This window comes from Bos taurus, chromosome 4, assembly GCF_002263795.3.
Source record: "Bos taurus isolate L1 Dominette 01449 registration number 42190680 breed Hereford chromosome 4, ARS-UCD2.0, whole genome shotgun sequence".
NCBI lineage: Eukaryota > Metazoa > Chordata > Mammalia > Artiodactyla > Bovidae > Bos > Bos taurus.
The window spans coordinates 8,351,698-8,369,783 of NC_037331.1; the positions used below are offsets into that span (position 1 = coordinate 8,351,698).

General features: G+C 40.9%; 1 protein-coding gene across 13 annotated transcripts in view; it reads left to right on the plus strand.

Annotated features, from left to right (window-relative positions):
* CDK14 (cyclin dependent kinase 14) overlaps positions 1-18,086 on the plus strand; it is a 678,396-nt gene that overhangs the window by 413,592 nt on the left and 246,718 nt on the right. For all 13 annotated transcript variants that reach the window (XM_059885775.1, XM_059885772.1, NM_001206776.3 and 10 more), the window contains one exon: positions 10,023-10,116. In XM_059885775.1, the coding sequence (XP_059741758.1) occupies positions 10,023-10,116 (94 nt within the window). The remainder of the gene's footprint in view (positions 1-10,022; positions 10,117-18,086) is intronic.

Consider the following 18,086-nt stretch of genomic DNA (forward strand, 5'->3'; position numbering starts at 1 on the left):
AAACAGAACTTTTTCCATTTTGTTGTTGTTCAGTAGCTAAGTTGTGTCCGACTCTTTGCAACCCCAAGGACTGCTCATAATGACAAAGAGTAATCGATTCTGCTTAAAATCTTGATTTGAATTTTAATGCAAAAATATTTACACAGCTGTGGTATAAAATTAAATCAAGAAATTTTGATTTTGAAGGAATTAAAGATGTGTGAGCATGGGTGGGTATTTTATAATATTACCTTGCCTGGTAACTAATCCGAAAATAAGAGTTTGAACACACTGCATTCTCTGACACCTTTAATTGTAAGCTTTTGTAACCAGTTTTTATTCTTGAAAATTTTAAATCAAGTGCTTGGTAATTACACAATGATTCAAATTCCCAATAGAAGCAAATTAAAGGAGACATTTGCTGAAATAAAATTACATATCATAAATATAGAGCTTAAGTGGATGAATTCTTTCTCAGTAAACCACTCAGGGAAGTCAGCTTAATCCATTAAGACAGGTAGCACAGCTAATGGAGGGTGACAAAGGAAAAAGGAGGGGAAAACAAAGGGAAAGCAGGCAATGCTGCTGAGTCACTTCAGTCATGTCCGACTCTGTGCGACCCACAGACGACAGCCCACCAGGCTCCCCCGTCCCTGGGATTCTCCAGGTAAGAACACTGGAGGGGGTTGCCATTTCCTTCTCCAATGCATGAAAGTGAAAAGTGAAAATGAAGTCGCTCAGTTGTGTCTGACTCCTAGCGACCCCATGGACTGCAGCCTATCAGGCTGCTCTGTCCATGGGATTTTCCAGGCAAGAGTACTAGAGTGGGTTGCCATTGCCTTCTCCAAGCAGGCAATAGTCCCTCCATATTAAATTGAAGTGTTTATTGTTTAGCAGTAAAGAAGCTCTAGTAATAAAGTATTCTGCTGTGTTAAGACGTTGATGTGTTTTATATTTCTACTTTTTAATTTTTTTGTGCTTTGTATCTCTTTTTGTAAATCCTTTGCATATAATTCTCTAAGCTTTATTAGTATCTCCTCAAGCATCTTTGAAAAATGACACCATGGGAAACATCCATTAGAAATGAGAGTTCAAATCCTTTAGCCCACTAAGCAGATAAGTGCCTATTGAAATGCTGTATCATTTCATTGCAACTGAGAATTGCAGCATAGATTTATCTTTTAATTGTTCTAAGCACCAGATCATGAAGATATTATGGACCAAGTACAATCAATGGTAAAAGAATTTCCATTAAGAAGTTCTGACAGCGTAAAAGTTACCTCACCAACCAGCTTAGCAGAGTTCACAGTGGGGTGGTTATGCCTTCTGCTGAGGGTCTTTGCACTTAGTTGCAGCTTGTGTTGGGAAAGACTAAGGTTGATACACGAAGAATAGAAGGTATATTCAGAATAGAGTAAAGGAAGGTGCTGCTGCTGCTGCTAAGTCGCTTCAGTTGTGTCCGACTCTGTGTGACCCCAGAGACGGCGGCCCACCAGGCTCCCCCATCTCTGGGATTCTCCAGGCAAGAACACTGGAGTGGGTTGCCATTTCCTTCTCCAATGCGTGAAAGTGAAAAGTAAAAGTGAAGTCGTTCAGTTGTGTCCGACTCCTAGCGAGCCCATGGATTGCAGCCTACCAGGCTCCTCCGTCCTTGGGATTTTCCAGGCAAGAGGACTGGAGTGGGTTGCCATTGCCTTCTCCAAGGAAGGTGCTGGTGGCTGTTAAAGATTTAAGATATTTTCTGTATACTTGTATACATATATACTGTATGTATATTTTATGTGTACCTGCCGACAAAGGTCCATTTAGGCAAAGCTATGGTTTTTCCAGTAGTCACGCATGGATGTGAGAGTTGGACTGTAAAAAACGCTGAGCACTGAAAAATTGATGCTTTTGAACTGTGGTGTTGGAGAATACTCTTGAGAGTCCCTTGGACTGCAAGGAGATCCAACCAGTCCATCCTAAAGGAAATCAGTCCTGAATATTCATTGGAAGGAATGATACTGAAGCTGAAACTCCAATACTTTGACCATCTGATGCACAGAACTGACTCATTGGAAGAGACCCTGATGCTGGGAAAGATTGAAGACAGGAGGAAAAGGGGATGGCAGAGGATGAGATGGCTGGATGGCATCACTGACTCAATGGACAATAGCTTGAGCCAGCTTTGGGAGTTAATAATGGACAGGGAAGCCTGGCATGCTACAGTCCATGGGTCGCAAAGAGTTGGACATGACTGAGCAACTGAACTGAACTGATGTAAACTTGTGCATTTTTCTCTATGAGTTTGATTTGTGTGTGTGTGTACTCAATCATGTCCGCCTCTTTGTGACCCAATAACTGTAGCCCACCATGCTCCTCTGCCCACGGAGTTTTCCAGGCAAGAATATTGGAGTGAGTTGCCATTTCCTTCTCCCGGGAATCTTCCCGACCCAGGGATCAAAGCCACGTCTCTTGTGTCACCTGTATTAACAGACAGATTCTTCACCACGGCAGCACCTGGAAGACCTTATATAACATAATAAGAAGGCAGTAGAAATGTAGGCCAGTGTCTTAGAAAAGAATTCTTGGTATAAAAAATGTAAAAATCCATCAAATTGAAATCTTAGATCTAACTGAATGTTTGAAGCCCTAATAGCTATAAGAGTATCATTACATTTTAATATACAAGTAAATGAAGTCTTAATACCAATATAGATATTCAATCTTTTAAAATTTTTATTAGTATTATTACTATCATTGTTAATTTTATACTTTTTAGTGAGGTGTACTTGATTTACAAGATTGCATTACAGGTGTACAACATAGTGATTCAATATTTGTATATATTCCACTCCATTTGAAGTAATTACAAAATAATGGCTATATATATCCCTGTGCTATACAATGTATCCTTTGTTGCCCATTTACTTTGCACATAATATTTTGTATCTCTCAATCCCATACCATTTTCTTGCCTCTTCCACTTCCCTCTTCCCACTGGAAAGCACTAGTTTGTTCTCTGAATCTGTGAGTCTGTTTCTGTTTAGTTATATACATTTATTTTATTTTTTAGATTTAACACATTAGGTGATAACATAAAGTATTTGTTTTTCTCTGTCTGCCTTATCTCACTAAGCATAATACCCACTATGCTTAGTGATTTATCTGTGTTATTGCAAGTGGCAGAATTTCATTCTTTTTATGGCTAATATTCTGTAGTATGTGTGTGTACGTATGTATTCACATCCTTTTTATCCCTTCGCCTGTTGATGAAAGCAACTAAGGTTGCTTCTGTATCTTGGCTATTGTAAATAATGCTGCTACAAACATTGGGGTGCATGTATCTTTTCCAAAAAGTGTTTTTGTTCTCTTCAGATATATGCCCAGGAGTGAAATTGCTGGATCATAGGTTAGTTCTGTTTTTAGTGTTTGAGGCATCTCCGTAATATTTTGCGTAGTGGCTGTACCAATTTACATTTTTACCAAGAGTGCACCAGGTCCTGTTTTCTCAACATCCTCACCAGATTTGTTATTTGTACACTTTCGGGTGGCAGGCACTCTGACAGCTGTGAAGTAATGTCTCATTGTGTTTCTGATTTGTGTTTCTCTGACAATTAGTGATGTTGAACATCTTTTCATGTGCCTGTTGGCCATCTGTATATCTTTTTTGGACAAATGTCTATTCATATCGTCTGCCAATTTTTAAACTTTTTAAAATAGTAAGTTGTATGAGCTATTTAGTATTTTGGATATTAATCCCATTTCAGTCATATCATTTGAAAATATTTTCTCCCATTCCATGGGTTGCCTTTTTTTTTTTTTTTTTGGATCATTTCCTTTGCTGTGCAAAAGCTTTCAACTTTAGTTAGGTCCCATTTGTTTATTTTTGCTTATGTTTCCTTTTCCTGAGAAGATTGATCCAAAAAACAATTGCTATATTCATGTTAAAGAGTGTTCTGCCTGTGTTCCCTTCTAAGAGTTTCATGGTTTCATGTTTTGTGTTAAGGTCTTTAAACCATTTTGAGGTTTTGTTTTGTATATGGTTCTAATTTCATTCTTTTTTATGCAGCTGTTCAGTTTTCGCATCTCCACTTAGTGAAGAGAATGTCTGTTCCTCATTGTATATTCTTGTCTCCTTTGCCATAGATTGTTTCAGATTGAGGCTCCAGTTCTTTAATAGCCTTGGTTTTAGTCAGTTTTGTCGAAAATACTGAAATTAAAGCGTTGTGATAAATACTGTGGTGAAGATGTAAATGTATTAATATTAGTCAGGAAAGATATCTTTAAATATATTTCAAAAGAAAGCTGCATGTTCCTCGTTAAGCACTCATTTATAAACATTCAGAATACCATAAAAAGGACCCCACCATAAGTGCATGGGTTTATTTCTGGCCTATCTGTTTTATTGATCGATTTTCATGCCATTACTGTACTGCTCTGATTACTGTAGCTTTGGATTATACTTCAAAGTCAGGGAAATGTTTTCTTTTTTCTCCTCTTCAATTTTTTGGAATAGTTTGAGAAGAATATATATTATCTCTTCATTATATGTTCAGTGGAATTCCCTTGTGAAGTTGTCCAGTCCTGGAGTTTGTCTGCTAGGGGTTTTTGTTTGGTTTGGTCTGGGTGTTTTGTTTGCTTGTTCGCTTTTAATTGCAGATTCATTTTCACTACTAGTGATCTATTCAGAATATCTGTTCCTTTGGTTCATTTTTGAAAGTTTTTATGTTTCTAGAAATGTATTAATTTCTTCTGTATTGTCCAATTTGTTGGCGTATAGCTGTAGTATTCTGTTCTGATTTTTTTTAATATCTCTACCATATCAGTTGCTCTTTCTCCTTTACTTCTTATTTTATTTGGATCTTCTCTCTTTTTTTCTTGATGAGCCTTTCTAAAGATTTATTAATTTTACCTTTTAGAAAAACCAGCTCTTGATGTCATTGATCTGCTGCATTGTATTTTGGCTTTCTATTTTATTTCCTCTCTGATCTTTATTATTTCCTTCCTTCTGCTGACTTTAGACTTTGTCTGTTCTACTTTTCTAATTCCTTCAGATAGTAGGTTAGGCAGTCTATTTGAGATTTCTCCTATATCTTGAGGTAGACCCGTATCACTATAAACTTCCTTCTCAGAACTCCTTTTGCTGCATCCCGTAGATTTTGGGAAGTTGTGTTTTCATTTTCATTTGTCTTGGGGTATCTCCTGGTTTCCTGTCTGATTTCTTCATTGACTCATTGGTTTTTAGTAGCATGTTGTGTCTTTCTCTGTTAAATTAGGTGGACAGTTGCAGGTTATGGTCTTAAAGGGGTATGTGGAAGCATCCTTGTATAGTCTGTGTGTGCCCATTGGCTTTGGTGGGAGAACTGGATCTCTTATAAGCATGAGTCATGTTTTTCCCCAGAGTGTGCTGGCAGCTATTACTTGTTAGGAAGAGGGGCTTGAGATGGAGTGGCTAGAGCAAGAGCCAGGGCTCCCCTATCCTTAGTGGCCAACTCTACTCTACTGGGGGCAAAGTCAGCTCCCAGGCTGCTGAGCGGAGTCCTGAGGGTCAGGTCTGAGCTGGGTCAGTTCCCTCTGACTGTGTCTGCCTTCTCCCAGCACCAGTACCCTTGCCCCTGAATCAGGAGGGGCTGGCTGGAGCAGTCACTCAGTGTGGATCTGGGTGTGGTCTATGGCAGAGTGCTGGACTGCTTCTGGTGCATTGCCCACTGAGGTGCCAGATGCCATCCTTACCCCATTCACATGCCACTTGGAGTCTGAGCTGACTGGCTCTGAGCTGCCTCCCCACCTCACCAGCATGGGCTCTGCTTTTCTATGGCAGCTCTCATCCCATGTGGAGTGGCATTGCAGAGCAAGTGGAGCCAGAATGAGCTCTTGGCTCAGGCGGGGGGTACGTGCCAGGCCAGTGGTAGGAAACTGGCCAGAGTGCAGTGTGGTTTCCATTTGCTTTCTCGACCTTGTTTTGGGAGTGGGCAAGTGTGTGTGCACTCTGCACAAGTGGAGTCTAGGTTTTTTACAGTCCTTCTTGAAGTCCCACTGGTTTTCTAACCAGCTGAAGAGACTCATCTTTCCTCCTACTGCTGACCCCAGAATTGGGATGCTCAGTGTGTGACTGGAACAGCTCGCTCCCCAGGAAGGAGGATCTCCCTCTTCTGAGTCCCGTCCCAAGGGCACAGGTCTTGACATGATTGCTTCTCTTCCCTTCCTACCCAGTTCCATCTGGACTGTTCTTACGGGTTGTACAAAAGCCTTTTTGCAAGTCTTCAGTTAGTTTTCACTGAGAATTGCTCCATGTGTAAATGTGTGTGTATGTGTGTGTATGAATTTTATTTTTATTTTTACTTTTTTTTAACACAAAAAGCATTTTGTATTGGGGTATAGATGATTAACAATGTTGTGATAGCTTCAGGTGAACACTGAGGCGACTCAGCTGTACATATACATGTATCCATTCTCCCCCAAATCCCCCTCCCATCCAGGCTGGCACATAACTCGAGCAGAGTTCCACGTGGTATACAATAGGTTTTTGTTGGTTATCCGTTTTAAATACAGCAGTGTGTACATGACCTTCCCAAAGTCCTTAACTATCCCTTCTCCCTGGCAACCATGATTTCATTTTCTATGTCTGTGAGTCTCTGCTTTGTAAGTAAATTCATTTGTATCATTTCTTTTTAGATTCCACATATAAGGGATGTCATGTGATATTTCTCATTCTCCGTCTGACTTACTTCACTCAGTATGGCACCAGATCCATGCATGTTGCTGCAAATGGCATTATTTCATTATGTGCCTAGAACGCTGCTTTTTTCTAATGTTTCTTTATTTGTAGTTGATTATGATTGCTTTATAACACTGGTTTGATTTCTGTCATACTTCAACATGAATCAACCACAGGTGGACATATGCCCCCTCTGTCTTGACTCTCCCTTCCACCTGCCACCTATTCCTTCTCCTCTAGGTTATCGCAGAACCTAGAGTCTATTATACAGAGTGAAGTAAATCAGAAAGAGGAAAACAAATATCGTATATTAATGCATATATATACGTATATATGTGTATATATATATAGAAAGAGAGAGAGAGAATCTAGAAGGATGGTACTTATGAGCCTGTTCACAGCGCAGCAATGGACACACAGACATAGAGAACAGCCTTGTGGCCAAAGGTGGGAGAGAAGAGGGAGAGGGTGAGATGAACGGAGAGGTACCTTGGAAGCACATGTACTAACGTGGGTAACTAACTAACATACACGAACAAGGGTAAATAGATAGCCAATGGAAATTTGCTGTATGACTTGGGGAACTCGAACTGGAACTCCGTGATCACCTAGAACAGTGATTTTGAAATTAATTCTTTATTACTAAAATGGAATTATTTTTATGATATAAAGTCACACTTGTTTGTTTTCATTTTGACTCTATATACTGTTGGTGTTTAATTTGGATAAAAATTATGTGATGTAATAGAGATTTCTGCTGATGTATTACTTTTTAAATTCAAGATACTATTCACATACAACTGGTGCAGCTACAGAGAAGTGAGTCATCGTCTTTAACTTCCGGAGGATCTGAAATAAGTACACAAGGGACTGCTCACTCTAAACTGAATATGAGGGACGCCCCTGGTGGCCTGGTGAAGACTTCACCTTCCAGCGCAGGAGGTGTGAGTTCGATCCATAGTCAGAGAGCTCAAATCTCACTTGCCTGGTGGCCAAGAAACCCAAAACATTAAAGAGAAAGCAATATTGTAGCAAATTTAATAAAGACTTTGAAAATGGTCCACATCAAAAAATCTTTTTAAAAAATGAATTATGAGTGCTGCAAGTGAAGAAGTGTCTTACTTTCTTTATGATTTTATTACGGTCTTTTCAGGAAACATAAACTCCTTCAACGTAGAGCCATTTAATAAAATCATAGAGAACTGTAAGAAGTTAGAGAGATCTAACAAAAACAGTGAATTAATCCAGGTCTTCAGAAGGTGGGAATCAGGTCAGTTCAGAGAACTTCATCTGCAGGAAGCTGGTCACTTTTTTGCCAGCTCTGCCATTAAAGTGGTTTATTTCATCAACATGTGCTAGTTTCTTTCCATCCTGTCCCCAGGTGACTTTAGACTTTCAGCATAAGTGTCTGATTTACTTTCTGCCTGTACTATGGGTCAGGTGTTCCTATAGGGTTAGGTGCAGGCTTCTGGGGTCTGGGAGGCAAGGTCTCCTAATACACTGGACTGCCTTGCCAGATAGCAACTGTAAGCATGACCGAAGAAGTTGACCATAGTAGATGTCTGGTATTGAATGAGAGTTTAACAAACAAACTCAGAAATATAGCTGTCCTGTCTGCAGAATGTTCATGGAAGACTTTGTGGAAGAGATCGTATTTGTTGCTGTTGTTTAGCCGCTAAGTTGTATGCAACTCTTTGTGGCCCCGTAGACTGTAGCCCACCAGGCTCCTCTGTCCATGGAATTTCCCAGGCAAAAATATTTCAGTGGGTTGCCATTTCTTTCTCCAGAGGCTCTTCTTGACCCAGGGATCAAACCCACATCTACTGTATTGCAGGCAGATTCTTTACCACTGAGCCATAGGTTGGGTTGTATTTACATGTCGAGAGCAAACAGGTAAAGAAAAAAGGAGTTCTAGGAAGTGGAGCAGTTCGGGCCGAGTTGTCTAGATTTATGCTTGGCCCATGGGCAGATCAGTCTGGTTCAGAGATCCTCTCTGTTCAGTTCAGTTCCATCGCTCAGTCATGTCCAACTTTTTGTGATCCCATGGACTGCAGCACACCAGGCCTCCCTATCCATCACCAACTCCCGGAGCTTGCTCAAACTCATGTCAAACTCATGTCCGTTGAGTCGATGATGCCATCCAACCATCTCATCTTCTGTCGTCCCCTTCTCCTCCCGCCTTCAGTCTTTCCCAGCATCAGGGTCTTTTCCAGTAAGTCAGTTCTTCTCATCAGGTGGCTAAAGTATTGGAATTTCAGCTTCAGCATCAGTCCTTCCAGTGAATATTCAGGACTGATTTCTTTGAGGATTGACTGGTTGATCTCCTTACAGTCCAAGGGACTCTCAAGAGTCTTCTCCAACACCACAGTTTAAAGTTCACAGATCCTCACTGTAGTTGCCCTAAATCAACTAAATGCCTGACCTCCAACTGATTGAAACCAGGTCTCTGGAGTTTGTGTTCAGATCATCTGCTTTGTTTTAAAAGTTCCCCACTCCAGTGCTTTTGCCTGGAAAGTCCCATGGATGGAGGAGCCTGGAGGGCTGCAGTCCATGGGGTCGCTGAGAGTCGGAGACGACTCAGCGACTTCACTTTCACTTTTCACTTTCATGCATTGGAGAAAGAAATGGCAACCCACTCCAGTGTTCTTGCCTGGAGAATCCCAGGGACGGGGGAGCCTGGTGGGCTGCCGTCTATGGGGTTGCACAGAGTCAGACACGACTGAAGTGACTTAGCAATAGCAATAGATGATTTTGATGCAAAGAGAGCCCTGGAAAGTTGGAGAGGACAACACATTATGAATTTGTGAAATCGAGTTGGAAAAGCATGGTAGAATAAGACTGTGGAGGCTTTCTATATTAGGCTAAGGAGTTTCTTGATTGTATCCTGAGTGAAGGTGAGTCAGTGAGATTCACTGAATTGGGTTCCACCATTTTCTGAGCCTGGTGTGAAACAGTGAAAAGTGAAAGTGTTAGTCACTCAGTCATGTCGGACTCTCTGTGACCCTGTGGACTGTAGCCCACCAGGCTCCCCTGTCCATGGGATTCCCCAGGCAAGAATACTGGAGTGGGTAGCCATTCCCTTCTCCAGGGGATCTTCCCGACCCAAGGATTAAACCCTGGTCTCCCACATTGCAGGCAGATCCTTTGAGCCTGGTATAGTTGTATCTGTTTGGAACCCTTTCTGGGCAGTAGACAGAGAAGGGCAACAAAAGTTATGGGGTCTAGGTGAGAATGTTATTTATTCGCTCTTTCTCTTTGTAGGAGTAGATGTTCTAATTGCAGATTTAGTTTTCTAAGCAGAATATATTGAAGTTTTTGTAACAATTCTTTCTTCTCTCTTTAGGGGAGTTGGCTGCATCTTTGTTGAGATGATCCAGGGAGTTGCTGCTTTTCCAGGAATGAAAGACATTCAGGATCAACTTGAACGAATATTTCTGGTAAGTTCTTTACAGAATGCTTCTGAGGAATGTTGGTTCTGAATGCATTCCTTAGTGACAAATCCTACAGTGAAAGTGGAAAATAATTTCAGATTTGTTGGTTGTCACATTTAATTCTAACATATTTTTGGGACCTTTGCAAAAGCAGGAAATTAGTGAAGAATTGTGTTTTTAAACTACTGCACATGAATAATATGCCAAAACACTAAGAAAAGATAGAATGTCAGAAGCAATATAGAAGAGTGGGCTAAAAATGAAGGCTCTGATAAGAAAATGCCAAATAATTTATTTAGATAGCCCCTGCTTTACACCCTGTTGCTGTGTCTTGACTCCCTCCCACACCCACCCACTTTTTTCCAAAAAGCAGAGCATGAAAAGAGAGAAAGGGAAGATGGTAACTTTAGAATGGAGAAGCCGGGCAGCTAGTGCCCCAGCCTGGTCTTCAAAGTTGAGATCATCACAGGGAAGTCACACTGAGAGCGTGTACCCTTTGTATCAATATATTGAGGACGGCCCTTTGCTTCTGTGGTCTTCCTCCCAAAGTTATAACTCCACTCTAATCAGGAAAAGACAGCACACAAACCCAGATGGCAGGACATTCTACAAAACACCTGACTAGTACTTCTTTTTTTTTTTTTTTTAATTGGAGGCTAATTACTTTACAATATTGTGGTGGTTTTTGCCATAGATTGATCTGAATCAGCAATGGGTGTACATGTGTACCCCCATCCTGAACACCCCTCCCCTAACTGCTGCCGCTAAATCGCTTCAGTCGTGTCCGACTCTATGCGACCCCATAGACGGTAGCCCACCAGGCTCTCCCGTCCCTAGGATTCTCCAGGCAAGAACACTGGAGTGGGTTGCCATTTCCTTCTCCCCTGACTAGTACTTCTTAAAACTGTCAAGGTCATGAAAAACAAAGTCTGAGACACTGTCACAGCCGAAAGGGGCCAGGGAGACATGAGAACATAATGTCATGTGGTGTCCTGCATGGAATCCTGGGAGAGAAAAAGAGCTTTAGCGAAAATGTAGTACAAGGCAAGTGAGGTGTGCAGTGCAACGCATCCGCATTGCAGGCTGTGCTCCTTGCATGTGGTGGATGCTCCGTGTAACGTCAGGTTTCAACAATCGGGAAACTGGGAAAGGCGTAAACAGGAACCCTCTGTCCTGCTGTCCACGGTTTTGTATAAATCTAAAACTATACTAAAATTTAAAAATTTTTAATCTGCACAAAATAAAAAATGTGTTCTGTAGCTAGATAACCTTGGTTTGCCACCTACTCTGTCACTCTGGGCAAGGAACTTAGCTTGCTGAACCTTAGTGTTTCCCTTGGGCAAGATGAGGTTTATTATATACCAGGTGGCTCAGTGGTAAAGAACCCGCCTGCCAGTGCCAGTGACGTGGGTTCGATCCCTGGATTGGGAAGATCCCCTGGAGAGGGAAATGGCAACCCACCCCAGTGTGCTTGACTGGGAAACTCCATGCACAGAGGAGCCTGGCAGGTTACAGCCCGTGGGGTCTCAGACTTGGACACGACCAAAGCAACTTACTTATTAGCACTACAGCAGTAGTACCAAAAATTTTGTTTCATGAAAGCATAGTTTATTGATACAGTTTAGTCAAAGTTTTAATTTTCAATATTATTTTTATAATGTAAGCATTTCCAATAGGTACTATCTTGTTGAATTGTTTCTTATATGGAGATTTTGCAATTATTTCTTGATTTTATAGCAATTATTTCCTAATTTTATGGATATTCAGATACCTTTGAGCTATGATGAGGCTTTTAATAAATCATTGTAAATTTTGTGTGGAAACATTTATAAACCAAGCTATTGTTTGCTCTTATTAGAGCACAGAGACCCTTAAATGCAGATAAGTATCATAATTTATGATAATAATGCCTTCATTTACTGTAATTTTTTTACATGTGTAGTGATTTTTACAAGTAAAATGTCCTTTAGTAATTAGATAAAGATCGTCATCTATATAAAATTGCTGCTTTAGAATTAAATAATGTTAAGTTTTACCCTAAAGAATTAGATGTGACCAAAAAAAGAAATCTACAAACTTCTCTTGACAGTAAATGTTATCCTCTTAAATATTTTATTTCCTCCACTGACTTCTTTAACTTTGCACGTGTTAGCCATGTGATGCATTAGACTAGCAGACTCTCTCAGGAGTTGTGGGATCACTGGAAGAAGAAATTTTAGTAACCAGTATAGTTGAATCACTAGGAAAAAATGCTTTTCCTTGGTGACCTTTCATGTCTGGTCTGAAGAGGAATGACTTAAATGTGATTAAATCCACATTCCCAGGCTTCCCATGTGAATTGCCAGAGACTTTTCTAAAGCAGCATACCTGGCCTCTGGGAAAGCATTGCCAAGGAGGTAATGAACTCTGAAAAGTCATGAAACGTGGGATTGTTTGGTTTGTTTTGCGTTTAATACAGAGATTAAGTCCATTCATTTGCCTGTGAGCTGTATATAGAAAGGTGTTTAATAACTCTGAAGCACAGAATTAATAGCTTGTTCCCCACCATCACTAATATAATTAACTCCCACACATTGAGTCTTTATGTGAAAAGCAACCAAGATCAGTCACTAGAGCCTTTATGTTATTCTTTTGAAGGTTTTCTTTCTTCTGATGTTTTTCTTTTTTCTTCCTTTGATGGGAAGGAGCAGTTCACATTTTTTAACAAGTCCAGTGCATTCACTTCCACATACAACAACAGTGTTGATAAATGTAGGCTGAGCTGGCTATTCTGCAACTTGAGATTTCACCATTAAATCATTTCCCTTGAAACTGTGATGCTCGTGTACAAGAAAAGAAGGAAAGTAATGGAATTTTGACAAATTATATTCAAGACATTTTGAATCACCAGGTGAATGGGTACCTACTTCTCTAGCAGTGACTCTGCTATTAGAGGGAAAGAGTGATTTATTTTATTTCTTCAATGTTACTCACTTTTTAATGTGCCATGACGTTTTCTATTTACCTTTATTAGTTGCAAAAATAAGCAGTAGATGTCTACACCCAGGTAAATACACACTCAGAGTGACAAGATCATAACTAACAAGAAATTTTGTATTCTAATCATATTGTTCTGAATTGAAAGAGAAATCTACTTGATGAAACCCTGGGAACATTCTTCTGTCATTTCACAACAGCTGGACAAAGGGCAGAGAGTGCTTGCTCAGCTGTTTGAGATCTTGGCAGATGCTCCTGGGTTTGTGTGGCTCATGACCCCAGAGTACCGCAGCCAGGACGGAGAGGCTGGCATGATTGTGTCTTGAGGGCATGTCCCAGTTCTTCTTGCTTTTGAATATTGATTAACCCCAGAGGTTCACCTTTCGCTGTCTCCTGGGTCTTCTGGCTTGCAATGGCATTTCATCCGCCAGTTATTTGTTAACACATCATACATTATTTGATTGGTACCCTTGTTAAGTGTTTCTCTTCCTCGTATATGTCATCCAGAATTTAAAAGAGTGTGCGTCTGTGTATGTGAAAAGAGCCACTTGCAACTTTGAAATCTACTACTCATCCTAGCTTTTGAGTCAGATCCTTCTTTGAGCTTATGTGTTTCACAGTGAACTGGCTGCAGAGATGTTGTCTGTGGATCCAGTTCCAGTCCCTGTTTTCTTATCCTGGCTCTCTTTCCAGGATCTTTATTTTTTTTTTAATTGGAGGATAATAACTTTAAATATTGTGTTGGTTTCTGCTGTACAACAATGCGAATCAGCCATAAGTATACATATATCCCCTTCCTCTTGAGCCTCCCTCCCCCCACCCCTCATCCCACCCCTTGGGTCATCAGAGAGCACTGGCTAAGCTCCCCATGTTATATAGCAGCTTCCCACTAGCTGTCTGTGTTCGACATGGGTAGTGTATATGCGTCAGTGCTCTCTTAACCATAACCCTGAGGTTTCATGATTGGCTAGAACAGCCATGTAGTATGTAAAAGAAAGTTTCCACCACTTCCTCTCATGGTCATTACCAGCCAGTTGGATGTAGCAGCCATATCGTTCAGATGGAATATTGCTGTCACAGATTTGTATCTTCACTTCCATCGCTGGGTTGCTTGAGGTGATTTCTGCCATATTTCTTCAGCACTCACTCTGCAGCACTGGGTACAGTGGAGATGGAAAGGAATCTATCTGCCATGCTATCTGCCCTGGAATAAATGAGGATGATCAAGATAGGCAGGCTAGACATACCCTTGGGAATGGAGTCATGAAAAATTGCTGAGCAATTGCTCAGCAGATGGGAGATCCAGTAACTGTAGGTCCTGTATTCATTAAAATACTTAACTCTTAAGAGTTCAATATTGAATTCCTGAACAAACCATCTTTTCTAATTGGATTGTAGTTTCTGCATCTGTAAAGGGAGAAGTTGAGCCAAATGATTTTAATAATGTCTTGCTGCTCTAACCTTTTTTAATTCTAAAAATGCATGATATTACAGGATTATGCATAAGGGCTGTGGGCGTTCTGATAAAATTGCTAAGAACATTTTCCTTAAGCATTTAAGAAAGGATAAGGTTTGAAGTGGAGTAAGGGAGATGGGGAGTCCAGGAGAGGAGTAGGATAAGGTTTGAAGTGGAGTAGGTATCCGTCTTATATGCCTGGAAGGTGACATTGGACATTGAAATTTAGACCCTGAATGATTGAGGACTTCTAATTTTATTTTATTTTTTAAGTAATAAAGAGACAGTACAGTGTTTAACAAAAGAATAATAAAGGTTAAAATGGCATTTCAGCAAAATTAATATTATATCATGATAAATTCAACTGTATAAAGGCTGACAGAAGCAGAGAACTAAGCAAGGGATCCTGGAGTGAAGAATACTAAAAATATTAAGCAGTGCTTTTACCTCAGATGGTAAAGTACCCACTTGCAGGGCAGGAGATGCGGGTTCGGTCCCTGGGTTGGAAAGATCTCCGGAGAAAGGAATGGTTACCTACTCCAGTATTCTCTCCTGGAGAATTCCACGAGGAGCCTGGAGGGCTACCGTCCATGGGGTTGCAAAGAGTCAGACACGACTAAGTGACTTACACTTTCACTTAGGAAATCCAAGTCAGGAAGATGGGCTATAATACTGCCCACCTGGAAGTAAATGCCTTTTCTAATGTGTGCATGTTTGTTTCAAGCCTTCCATCAAAAGGCATAGTTATTTCCATGGTGGTAAATTTTCTTTAGAGCAGTAAGTTTTTTAAAAAATAAAGCAGTTAGAAAAAATTTTAAAGCAGTATGAAAATAAGTAAAAACCACCATTTAGAGATAACCAGTGGTAAATATTTTTATATTTTCTAGATTTTCACAACTGGGTTAATAATAAATTTATGATTTTTGTGTTCAGCTTCCCTTTATTTTCATGTTAAACAGGGAGCAATTTCCATGCCATTAATATATGCTTGAAAATATTTTAATTATGCTATAATATCTTATTAATGTGCCCACACATTGCACCATCACTGGGTAATTTACTTGAAATTTTTATGCTATAGTAAACATCACACACTTTTATTCCGTTCACTTATTCTTTCATCAAGAATTGTTAGGCATCTATTCTGTGCCACGCGCTGTGCCTACAGCCAGTGGGAAACCAGCAGACACGGTCTCTGCTCACCTCAAGTGTACTGTTAGCTGGGCTACATTGGAATAGCTTCTAGAAAGTCAGATCAGAAGGATGTTGTCACAAAACCGTGGTGATCCATAATAATTCGGAAGAGAAAGGAGGCAAAGATGACTCCAGAGTGTCAAGCTTGTGGAACTAAGTGAGCCATGAAGTCATGGAAAATAATGGGGACGGTGGAAAGGAGTGCCATCGGAGGGAGGAGAAGAGAGGTCCAGACAGTGGACTTCAGATGATAGCAGCTGACCCCGACGGAGACGTCTAGCACACATCTCTTACCGAAGGGACTCGGGAGCTAAGTGCGGATCCAGGGATCATCCACCAGGACCAGACAGCGCTAGGTCCTAAAGCATGCTCGTTCTTGAATAACGAGAAGCTGGAGGAGAAGGAGAAAGACCCCGCCTAGCCCTCGGGGATGCTTATGGTTTGTGGGGGTGGGATGGGGGCGGGGAACCAAACCAGGAGAGAACTGGGACAGTGACACAAAAGTCAAGGTAAGGGCAGGCAGCAAGGACGTGAGGATAAAAAAAGGAAAAAAAAAAATCACTCCCTTGAGGGAAATCGTAGATCTACTCAGGTGTGTTTATCTGGTGGGTGAGAAATGCCGAGACCAGTGCCCTTCGTTTCTGTGTTTCCGCAGCATGGCCCCCTCACTGCCTACATAGTATGTCACACACATACTGTATTTTTACTATATTTATGCTTTTAACCCAGAGGATGAACTAAGTGTCCTATTGGAGAAATGGAAGAGTTGACATGGAAAATTCATCTGAGTTTAGTTAAGAAAGCATAGCAGACTATCCACAGGGCTTCCCAGCTGGCACGGTGGTAAAGAATCTGCCTGTCAGCGCAGGAGATGCAAGAAGATGCGGGTTAGATCACTGGGTCGGGAAGACCCCTGGAGGAGGAAATGCCAACCCTCTCCAGTATGCTTGCCTGGAGAACCCCACGGGCAGAGGAGCCTGGCGGGCTGCAGTCCACGGGGTCGCAAAGAGTCACACACGACTTAGCAGAGCACAGCGCTATCTAGGGTTTTCACAGGAGACTTAACGATTCTCCTCAGTGTCTCATGGATGCTGGAATGAAGGTGAGCAGGGGAGCAGGTTCCAGCCCCTCCACTTAGGACTCTGTTTCATTAAGGTTTTGTATGTGAAATAGGTCTCACTGCTGAAAGGAAGATTAGAAACCCTTGGGCTAACAATACCTTAAGTTCCTCCCAGGTCAAGAGTTCTATGAAAAAGAAGAGTCCATGTGGAAGAAAAATGATGGAGAGAAAGCAAAGATGTTAGAGAAATAAAAATTGAGCTACTCCCACATGGAGACCTCAGATAGATGTTCTAAGAAAGAAAGTTCTGTGCTAGTAAGCTAATAGAAAGTTTGGTAGCAAACTTCAGTAAGATCATTTCTGTTGAGAAAAAAATAAAGATAGTGGAATGTCCTACTGTAGAATAATCACATTACTTTTTGCAAAGAAAGTTTGATTAAGCTGGCTGTTACCCAAACATATGAATTGACTCACATGGTGAAAAACATACTGTTTTACCCCGTTCTTACATTTACTTTATAATGTTACAAACTTTCTATACATGGAAATGAGAACTTTTTCATTAAATCATTCACTTTGTAGTTGTTATGCATTTTTCAATAAATATTTATTATGTGGTTAGCTGCTCAGTCATGTCCAACTTTTGCAATCCCATGGACTGTTGCCCATCAGGCTCCTCTGACCATGGGGATATTCCAGGCAAGAACACTGGAGTAGGCCCTCCTCCAGGGGATCTTCCCAACCCAGGGATTGAACCCAGGTCTTCCACATTGCAGGTGGATTCTTAACTATCTGAGCCACCAGGGAAGCCCCTACTATGGGCTAAATACTCTTCCATGTTCTAGGGAGACAGCATTGCACCAAAGCGTTTGGTCTCATGAAACCTATATTCCTGTGAGGGAAAATAGACAACGAGCAAATTAATATATAATGTGTCTCCTGAGTGTTGCCTGAGAGATGCCACTTTACATATGGCATTCCTGGGAGGTCTCTCTCAGAAGCGTGGTGATACTTGCTGAGTGAAGTTAATCAAGGCATAAGACATGCAGGTACCAGGGATCAGAGCATTTAGGTGCAGAGAATAGCAAATTGGTGCTTAAAATCAGAGTTCTCAAACCTGAATTTGTTGAATTAAGGATCGTTCTTCTCAGTGCATCAAGGTGACTGCTAGTATTCTTGTGACTTTGATCTCCTATGTAGAAAGCATTTTCTTACATGAGAAGTCCTTGCTTTGTGTGAAGCATTAAATTCCTGTATAGGTTGATATTCAGACATCAGATTGAGCAAATC